General features: G+C 34.1%; 1 protein-coding gene across 1 annotated transcript; it reads right to left on the reverse strand.

The window, feature by feature from the left end:
• Positions 1-382: 382 nt before the first annotated feature.
• LOC123540516 (uncharacterized) lies at positions 383-10,689 on the reverse strand. Its single transcript, XM_045325607.2, has 3 exons — positions 10,276-10,689; positions 5,399-5,486; positions 383-2,625 (listed from the first exon to the last, which is right to left on the reverse strand). The coding sequence occupies exons 1-3, from the start codon at positions 10,603-10,605 to the stop codon at positions 2,414-2,416; spliced, it is 630 nt and encodes a 209-aa protein (XP_045181542.2). The 5' UTR covers positions 10,606-10,689; the 3' UTR covers positions 383-2,413.
• Positions 10,690-11,650: the final 961 nt, after the last annotated feature.

An 11,650-nucleotide genomic window follows, 5' to 3' on the forward strand; every position in this document is an offset into this window, starting at 1 on the left:
ATTTAGTACACTATTGTACCTATATGGTAACATAACAACAAACTATCAGTATACGCAAGTAACAGGAGTAATACAGCATGATATCCGTATGTGATGTGAATTGCGGTTTACACAAGTTGAACAACTAAAGATAACTTGTGATAGTGGGTGACATTTTCGCACTTAGGAACACAGCATCATGAACATGCAACTGATCTGTTGGCAGACTGAGAAGATAGTCTAACATAATTTTTCACTAGTCACCTACCGTCGTCATGTCGTATTGGTCATTAACATTTGGTCTTCATCATGGCTTCTTGTCCCCTTGTTCATAGGTACGAATTACTGTTAGAAATAATACAGCAACAATTTTAACTTTGAATATTTAATGTTGTCTAAGCACAGTAAAATTAAATATTTGTTATTGTATATATTTTCTTGGAGGCTTACACTAAAATTAAATATTGTTGTTCGCTAAAGCTTGCTTTCTCTAGCTCAGATGTTTGTTTTTACAACATACGTCCTTATTAAATAAATCCAACAAAACTATTTATACTCCAACAATATGGTAAAAGATAATTTATTTAAGAAATAATTTATAGCAAAAGAGTGCTTAACACTGTTTATGCACGATGGGCAGTCATACGTCGGGCGTAATAATTGCAGGAGGGCGCAGCCCGAGGGAAATTATTTGTACGACGTATTACCGCCCGGAACACTCTTTTGCTATAAATTATTTCGATTCTAATATGTCCTTTATCTAAATCAGTGGATAAAATATAAAAGCACTCTTTCTTGGTTGCAATAAAAACTTTGACGTCACCGCACGTTAACGTGAAGTCATTCTAGCGTAAGAGTGTTTTAACAGAGACAAGCATATTAGAATCAGTTCATATTCCTTTCAAATATTTAATTACGAGGTTGTCCCAGAAAGTCGCGAACTTTTTTTATTATTTCGAAAATAAGCGACACATCGGATAATTATTTTAACTGATGTTATTTCAATGTATACTCGACAGAACTATAGAGTTTAAAATTAAATGTCTGTCATATTATTTGAGTATTTATTAAATAATGGACGGCAGTCCGTGCTAGTTCAAGATTTTCTGGGATAACCCTCGTATTTATGATAAAATTGCTCCAAAACCAAAATATTATACATTTGTTTTCTTAAAAAAAAAAGAAGGTAAGCTAAGATTTTCCTTTTTAAACCATACCATTTTTTGGAGAACTACTAAGTAAAGGAATATTGCGTACAGTGTGATAAAGAACGCCATGTTGTGATTTTTTATATTATGCGCTATTTTTTAGGACCTCGTTTAACAATACATGGACATAAAACAAGTACATTTTTATGTAGGATAAACTGATTGAGAAAAAACATCAAACCACAGCAAAGAGGCTATTCCTACGGTAATAATTATGTCATCTTTATTTATTTCTTTGATTTATATCTTCAAAATATATTACTTACATAGTACTTCGATAGTCTTCAGATTGCTATAACAAATTAGTTAACAATATTTCGGACTAATTAAATAAAGTAGATATCCGCCACGTTCTTCAGATGTCAGTCAAATATAAACCCTTGTTCTATGCTATCGTCAAATAATCTATATGGAGTTATATGATACCTCTTAGTATTGATTAATCATATTTTAAATGAGTTGAAATAAATGCACACTTACTTTTTTGTTTTAGAAAAATTATGTTAAGTTTAGGAAAAGCAGAACTTACACGCAAATTGCATTTTCGAAACAAAGGGAATTAAATCAGAGACTACCAGAAACCCAGTTGCAATTTGTGTTGCTCGCACTGGTCTCATACTTCCCGCAGTAGACATAAGACGTTTATTAATATCAATTCACGCCCTTCATAGAAAGATAGTTTGCCTTTAAAAGGTTAAGAAACGCCTTTCAGATTCCTATATCAAATGTTGAGTAAATGTTGATACATAATCAAATACCTTCTACATATATGTAACAAGAACTCTTTGATGGCATTATGTTTGCTCCCCGATAATTTGTACATATGCTACGCTGCAAAGAGCAATTAAATAAAATTTTGACACGTATAGATATTTCCATTACATAGATTCAGCATATCATGGTGACTTTAAGCCAATTATTTTTTTCAAGAGTGATGCCTTCGTGCTAGATCCTACTTTATTGCATTTGCAAAAATAGTCCATCGTTTCAAACTTTTACCAATCATAGCTGTTTGCTTGTAAAATTTTAATATCGTCTTCCGAATAGACAAGATGGACTATGGGTAATAGTACAAACATTTACTTAAGAAGGTACTCGTCCAGATGATTCATAATAGAGCTTTTTTAGCAAATCACACATTCTGACCTTATTGCTAATTTATTGAGTTTTTAACTCTTCCATTCCTAAGAAATGTATGTGGAAACATGCTCTCTTCGTTATGAAAGTTAAACATCGATAGTTTTACTGTCATCCTCGTCTTTTTGATTTTTCACACAAACAGTATTGTCCCATTTTTCCAGAATGTTACATTGGACAGTTGTCTGTGCTGGGCTGTACCCTGTGTCACACGTCACAGTAGCATTATCTCCATACATGTATCCACCTGGTGTGACAAGCGTCGCCTTTCCATTCTGTACATATGGAGGACGGCCACAAGCTGAATAATAAAAGTATTGATTGTCCTGCTGAATTTATAATAGGAAAATATGCATGTAACATTCTAAAACAAATAATTGCCACGAATCTAAATAATTTAGATGAAATAGAAAAAGCAGAAACTTCACAGGTCGCTCAACACGACAAAAACGAAAATGTTGCAGGCTCGGTTTGATTGAGCCTGTTCATGGACGGTAGTGGAAATGCATGCTACCATCCACGCTCTCTATCCCCGGGTTGAGCAGAACTCAACATTTACATATGTTAAAAGTACAAAAAACAATTTAGAGACATCTGCAGATGTATTCAAACGGCGGTGAACATGGAACCTTCAATGATACACTGGTTGTGGCGTGTAATTCCATGAAAAGCGGCGTTTGGTCCCCAGATAAAGTAATGGGTTTGCCCCAAACGAGAAAACAATGGGCAGAACTAAACAAACTGGAATTTAGAAAGGGGATCTGAAATTTGATATGCGAGTATCATTATCAGAATAAAATGCCATAACTTATTATCAGAAAACATATGTTATGTTATGTACGTCATTCAATCTCATCTGTTGCACGAGGTAACTGTCAATAACGAATAGAACAGAAACGATAACAAGAAATATCTTTAAAAATGATGGTCGGCGAATTGTAATAAGGAAATAAGTTTATGAATTTTTCATCTAACATTCATCTTTCATCTAACATTTTTCAAATTGCAAAACTAAACACCGCACTTTAACAATTTAAATGGTTCTCTTTTAATTTTTCGCAAAGGTTTCGTAGGGCTGCAATTTTGTTTCGTTTATTCTTAGACGAATAATTACAGCAGTAGTTTGATGAAGATTTATGAAGCGGTTCATGAGAAGAGGTCATTAAACGTGTTTATATTTTTAGCTAAATTGGTCCCTATCCCCATTTGTAACAAACCCGCCCGCTTAGCTCAGTAGGTAGAGCGTCTGATCGCAGGGTCGTGAGTTCGATCCTCGGGCGGGGCGTATGTTCTCCGTGACTATTTGATAAACGACATTGTGTCTGCAATCATTAGTCCTCCACCTCTGATAATTCATGTGGGGAAGTTGGCAGTTACTTGCGGAGAACAGGTTTGTACTGGTACAGAATCCAGGAACACTGGTTAGGTTAACTGCCCGCCGTTACATGACTGAAATACTGTTGAAAAACGGCGTTAAACCCAACACAAACAAACAAACAAACATTTGTAACAAAATAGCAGGAGACCTTACGATATTGTTACACATCGAGTTTGATAAAAAATCCATTACCTTTTAGTGGTTAATGCAAAGAAAGGCATATCTACTTTTAGCTATAGTGGTCCCTAATAGGGCCCAAGTTCCTATATAAATAAATTTGGAAGAGGACCTTATAATGATGCTCCAGACCAAGTATGACAAAGATCCACCAAGCTGTTCATGAGACGCTGTATAAAGGCATTTCTAGTTTTAGCTCTAGCAGCCCCTAAAAGGGGTTAAATGTCCCAGCTGAACAAAAATGGCTGCGGGCCTAATAAAGATGCTACAAATCAAGTTTGATTAGAATACATGAGAAAAAATCAAAGGATTTTTTTATTTATTATTTTTATTTATTTCTAAAATAGGCCAACTGATCCCGCTTTAACAAATGCATATTCGCTATTCATGAATCTTTGGACAATGACGTTACACCTATAAAAAAGTGAAGGTCAAGCAAAACATACTATTGTAATTATTTCAATATTTCTGTTTCATAAGCAAAGTTTGACCGTAGTCATATCACATAGACAAACTGTATGCAGCATACCTTCATTTCAGTGTAATGAGATTCAGTCATTATATAGCATATATATAATAAAACAGATTTCAACTGAGTTCAATATTTGCATACCATACTAAAGAAAAATATTCATATACAATAAATCAGTTAAATAATTTATAACAAATATATCAAAGTTAAGCAAGTACTCATTTTAATATGCAATCTGAATAAGTCACAAAAGCAAGAAACCTTTTCATATACAGACGACAATTGTAACAAGGAAAATCTTTTTAAAAACACTTCTCTACATAAAAGACTCTTATCAAACCCTTATTCAGGTGATACGCAGACCGTATTCAGCTCTTTCTTTAATTTGATATATGTTGGTATTTGAACAGGTTTTTATCATATTTATTAAACTTACTTATCATTTTGAGATATATCAATATTCTTGCTAAATATACTGAGCCAAAGTTAGCTTTAAAACTGTGAACAGCGTCGTTTAGGATAAATGCTTTGTCTACATTTCACTCAGCGTAGCACAATCAACAGAGTGAAAGAAATTGACACTCTCGTCCAATCAGGCAGAGTGTTGCATAAATCTTCCATTTTGATAAATTATCTATAATGCGTTATCAAGTAGTTTGATTTGCAAACTGAAGTCACGTGGCATATGTAAACGAAAACGAATTTAGACGGTGTCGCCGAAAAAAGATCTTTAAATGAATAAATGGCTCAATTTTTGGAAAACAAAGGTATCAAAGTACATCTAGTTAGCAAAATGTTAGACAATAAAATCAGATCTTTCATGCTGTTAAATGTATAATGTACACGAGAACAGTAATAAATTGCACAGCATCCGCGAATGGTTAAGGTCGCGGCCACTCACTGCTGCTGGACTTAGAATCCAATTTTAGATTTACATCTGGTGAGTGGGTGGTTTCACTAAACATAGAAAGTCACACTATCTTCTACAATGTATCAGTTTTGGCTAAATGAGCCAACAACTCAAACAGACGAGCAAACTTAACTTACAAATGTCTGCACAGCGATGAGTATCTTCGCCTTGGATACATCTTTGTCTCTTTGAACATGGCCGTGATCCACATTTTCCCGCCATTGCCTAAATAAGTCGAAAGACTCTAAATATATTCATCATCTCAGTATAAATAAGCACAATTAAAGTAGGCTATTTTGTGAGCTTTCTTAACGCATTTATAAAATAAAGAATATCACTGGCATACCATTATTTCTATAAAGTATGACATATCAACCATTCTATTATTTTGCTATCTTTTATGATAATTCTTCAAAGTTCTTCAATGCCAACATGAGCTTTGTTATCAAAAGTTGATGCGTTTCATTACAGTATTACTCTTACAAACCAACTGAGCGATCATTCTTCTTTCAGCAGACACATTATTATTAATGATAAATTAAAATTGCACAGACAAATGGATGTAAGGGAGCCTTCAAAATAAAAACAAAAGCAGAAATTTTACAACGGTTCAGACACTCGCTCATGTAGTGTCACATGACAAAGATTTGCATATTTAATTGTTTCAATATTTAAAACGCCATCAGGGAAAGGCAATGCGCTATTAATTTCAATCCTATTGAGGGAATGTTTAATTGTTTTCACAATAACTGTTTTGTAATGAAAGAGATAGAATATTTGCAGTCAATTCACAGAAACAGGAACGTGTATTGTGGTATAACCAGAATAGCTATAATGGCAGAATGCATTTGCAGACCTAGACTGCAGGGGTAAATGACGATAACATACAAGAGGACCATGATGGCTCTAGATAATTCTCCTGACATTCACAGCTGGATGAATAATATTGCAAAAAAGTATCAATGCTGTGAAATTATTTAAAAATCAGGCCAGCGGTTTTAGCGGCGATTTTATAAAGTTTTCCAAATAGTTATAAATCTAAAACTAACCCCCACCTCCTCCTCCCACCAGCACCCCGGCGCCCATGCTTATTGCGAAACAGTATGCTTTGAAGGACACCCAAGGAACATTGCTGTGAAATTATTTCGACATCAGGCTAGCAGTTTCAGAGGAGAAGACTTTCCGTATAGTCATAAAGAGTAAACAAGCCCTGATCAGGAAGCTATGACATTTAACAAACTAACATGCCCTGAAGGACTTTGGCAGAGGGCCACCCAAGGAACATTGCTCTGAAACTATTCTGGAATTGAGAGACGAAGATTTTTAAAGTTTTCCATAGAACCCCGCGCCCTGGAGGCCCTGTTTTTAAAGGAAAGGAATTTGGTACGGGGTCACCCATGGAGCATTGCTGTATTTTAGAGCAGAAGGTTTCAATGTTTTTCGTTTAGTCATATAGGGAAAACTAGTCCCGCCCTCAGGCGGCCAAGTGTTTTCTTTTTATTTGAAAGAATTGGATAGAGAGCCACGCTAAAAATTTATGCGAATTATTTCAAAATTGGGCCAGCGGTTTCTGAAGAGAAGATTTTTAAAGTGTTTTAGAGAAGGGGGGGTGCAATGACAACCAAAATTCTGCATGATAATTTTGCTGATACAGTACAAGCCTAGTGTTCCCACGGACAGTATATTTACTACAGTTTGTCAACGTGATTCAGTTTTTAAGGAGACACATACATCTGCTTATATTAGCAGCATTACATGACTATCTCGTGCTAATGATGGTGACATGAATGATCATGAATATTGTCAACCCCGTCAGACGGAAAATCACCCTAGGCAAAACATATGGTGATAATCCGTTTCTCAGGTTGACAATATTCATGCCATCCTTCTTGTTGTCTATCTGTTTCTTTTGTTAATGCTGATAATCTACGCATCCATACATAATCTGTTGCAGGGTTTTGTTTCGAGGATGCTGTGTTCTTCCGATTGCGTCTTTGTCATGTTTTAAAATAAATATAGTTGACAAACCTTGCTTGGAAACCAGTAAAATAATACATCCACTACCTTCATCTAATATCAATAGTAACAATGGAAATGTTAGGAATGGTAACATGACATATGACATTTATTTTTGCGCTGTCACAGTATTAAACCATGAATAAATTATTATATTATGAAGATATGCCATAGAGCACGTGATATGTTCTCGGCCAACAAAAGCAACGAACTTGCTCATGAAAAATAAAGTGGTATGTTACAGTTCGTTTTGAGGTCAGCGATGTTTTTGTACTTTTAATAATAGAACGGTCCGTTATATAGGTAATGTTCAAAACGATATGTGTAGGATAATAATTATTCTTAGAAAAATAAAATTGTACTGCCTTAGTATCGTGATAGTACAGATACGTATAAGCATTATATTTTTGTATTCCTAGGTTGTGGGTTTCGATATCCGTCAGAGTCGCAAAATATGTTTTACTATTTTATTATACAAATTTTCATTTTTAACATAGCATTATTTGAATCCATGTATTCTCGTGAGAAATATAGATAAAATGAAATTATGTGAAAGTCTGATGAGTATTGAATTATCTATGAGTAGTTCACAGAAAACAAATCAATGTGTTGTAAATAGATAGATTAACACTTGGTGCGATCCTTAGCAACGGAAGTAATATTTCGCGCATGCGCACTCTACGTAGGGCAAAAAGACATATCCGCACGATATAAACTACGTTAAAGTTATATTACATTTCAATCTATTCGATCAATATGAGCCTGTATTATAATAAATTACCACTGCAGGACAAAGGAAAATAAATGTAAATCTTTGCACATCCGCAACTGCCTTGCTCAAAATGAGATACTTCAACTAATGCGCATTATAACTAATGATTAGGGATTCATAATGAACAGGCAATGCACGTTTATTCTTCAGCAATATTGATATAACGTCTTGACAAATTTAGGTTAAAGAAAAATGAGAAAGTGATATTTTCCATAAATTAAAAATGCTTATGTTTGTATGGACATTTCTAAACATGATCTGACAGAACTTACAACCTGTCGCAGTTAGCTTACATAATAAGCATTAAAAGTCGAACATAAAAACTAAAAGTTTAATTAAGAGATGTTGAAGTTTGAATTCTAAAAATTCAAAAACTTAAGATTTTCGACGGGGTTACAGATTTATTCCAACTGGTGTACCCCTGCCCCAACTCCAATACGCACACCTATATAGTAACCACAGTCCCCATGCTAAATTTAACAAAGACACAATCCTTCCTTTGATTTTGTATCCAATTATACCCAAATGGGGATAAATTCTTTCCATATTCAAATAGATTATTATCATCTTAAATTTTTTATTTTTTATTTCTATTGGGGACGGTGACCGCAGCGGTCAAATTTAACAGAGCGAGGGCGGGTAGCGGGGAGGGGTGTTACACATTCACATTCTTTATCTGTTGAACATAAGACCATGATCTATTTTTTCTGGAACTCAAGTTTATTATAATTATTCTATTAATTGAAGGTTAATGATTTCGACGCATGTTACATTTTCGATTATATTAAGAATATGAAAATGATCAAGAATATAAACTTTAGAGATATATTAGGTATTTTCCTTAAGTAAATAAATTCCAATTGTAAATTAAGTCCTTGATCCAGATTTTACGAGTTAAGATTTTTATCTCTATATGAACATCGTTTTATAAAGGAAATGTCCATCAGAGTTCCAAAAGGACTTTTTCTAAAATTTTATTATGTGTGATATGTTTATTTACAAAACAGCACCGCCACGTGATATATTAATCCGAGTGCGTACTAATTATGGCATTGATGACCGAAGGGCATTAAAGTAAGTCACATCAAAGACATCTTATATGCTTCAGTAACTTTTATGATCCAGCCTAATTAGGTTACAAAACAGTCGCGTCCCCTAAGAATTCATAATAGATGTCATTCAAGTCGGAGAAAATATATACAACAGCTATTTGAAGACGAAAATAAGGATAAAGTCGGCTCGTCAGGTTAGATATGATTATGAACTTCTCTATCTTTAATCAATGCATTCAATACATAACATTGTGTGATCAAACTTGTCGTTATTTTAGCAAAACAATTCGAAATATAATAATGATAATTTTCTGCAGGTTTACTTGTTTAGCGGATGTTTTTTGCCACACGTAAAGAGCGCATGCATATATGTGCAATTAAAATAAGTTATAATTGTAATTAACTCTTGGCTAGATAAAATTGTGCCGTGTACTCGAGGGATCAACTGACACAGCTTGCAAAACTTACCCCTGACGAAGCATTATGAATGGTACTTTGCATTAAAATGAACTTTACTTGTAAATGACAATATCAATGGAAAAATCTATATATTTAAAGCAATGGAAAGAATATTATTACACATAAAAAACATTCACTAAAAACGAATGAGCCGTCGGAGTATTGAACCCAAGCAGCGTATGTGACAGTCCAGAATGTAACCACTACGCCAGTTTGAGTAGCAACAACTGGCAGTAGCTTAAATAAGGCAACACAAATCATGCTGATTTCCCTAATCGGCAGACAAGTCTACAATATGAACTCTAAAACATCATAATCAACCTATAAACTTCAGGATTGTTCTTCTTCTTATTATTATTATTGCTGTAATTATTATTATTAAAATAATTCAAAATTAGCACTGCATATACAAATATTCGTCGTAAATATATAGAACCGTAAACCGTTGCCTGGTTCACCAAATTTCACCCTTTTACCCCTACAAATTATTTGATTATTTTTGTTGTGAAATTACCTGATAAATTTCACATCTGTATTTAAATAAAGCAATGAAATCATGTAATAAAGCTGCATAGTTATTTATCTTTTAAATTTATTCACTAAAATCTAATCGACATTGTCTCAGAAAACTTACAATTTAATTTTCGAAAGAAAAAAATGAATTTAATAATTTAGCATAATAAATAACTTTTATTATGAATTAACTAGTACATACGCATGGCCATACTGTAATGTCTGAAAATATGGCGCCATTTTGCTGCTCAAAGTCGGAGTTCGTCACCTGTGTACTATTCACGTCGTTTAACTTGCACGTCTTGTCTTTTCTGTAGAAGTCGATTGACTTACATACTGACAGATATAAGCAATTCCTCACACAGTCATGGTGCCCCGGCACTATCATTTCATAAAGTCCATGCCCGCGTAAACGTTTGTTAAAATTATCTTTGTTCAGTTGGAACTTTTTGCAGGAATCCCCGGAACAAGTGTCGGAACTGTCGTGCACGGCTATGCAGCACAGTAAAACAAATATACTTAAAATTGACATATTAACAACTACGTTAGAATTGTCTTCTCTCTTTCCTCTCTATATATCTGCTCTCCTCTTCTGCAGCTATAATGTGCAATGGCAGCAACTCAGTACAGTCTCTGATTATTTGCATATTTCTGTTGCGTCATTGATCAAATATTCATGAACATTTCGAGGCTTTAACGGGTGTGCAAATGAAGTGCTAAACGGGTATCTTGTCCGATAACATAAATTTTAATAAAACATTGTTAATATGAGCAAGATTTGTACCCGGGCATAAATCTTGAAAATCTCTTGTAATGTGAACCCAGACGCACTTTCTGTGTCTGAATGGAATTAATGCAAATCTTTTTTGCTCCTCCGCAAATTTTGTTCGGGTGTATTTTTTTCGACATGTGAACATTGATAAGCACATCTTTTAACGGTTTATGGTACTGTCCAAATTGAAGGATGGACAAGTTCATTATTGAAATTTAGCAAGGTAAGGGATAATCTGATAAAGTATTACCTTTTATATTAATCGCAAAGTTTAATAATCGACAGTGTTTTTAAGATTTGAGTTTACTTTCTTATTAGAATATAGAAAAATATCTAGCTACGAAATGCTTAAAACTACGACATCCAATTCAGTTGTACCAAAATTAAAATCAAACATCATGGTAATTTTAAACCAATATTTAGTTTGGTTTGGTCTTGGCAATTACATGTTTCTAAGATATCAACTTAGCAAATATGTAAACCGTTTTCTGGAAATCATACATTATTAACAGGATTTTAACAAACTATAGTTTTGTTCATGTTATTTAAAATGGTCATGCTAAAGTTTTATTACTTCAGGTTTTGCTTAGTTGGATATGAAGTTGTGTAGCTCAAACATGACACATGATGCCACCGCGAATATTCAATAGACTTCTGTATAAACAAGGCAGTCTGAATGACAGCTAAATCCCCCGCCACTGCTATGGATAGTGAAAGGGTAAAACCTTTGACTTTAGCTGTGACCTTGACCTTGAACTGACATGGCTGACTCATGAATTCTGCACAACGTCTTGATGAGGTGATC

The sequence above is a fragment of the Mercenaria mercenaria genome, chromosome 16 (genome assembly GCF_021730395.1).
Source record: "Mercenaria mercenaria strain notata chromosome 16, MADL_Memer_1, whole genome shotgun sequence".
In the NCBI taxonomy this organism is placed as follows: domain Eukaryota; kingdom Metazoa; phylum Mollusca; class Bivalvia; order Venerida; family Veneridae; genus Mercenaria; species Mercenaria mercenaria.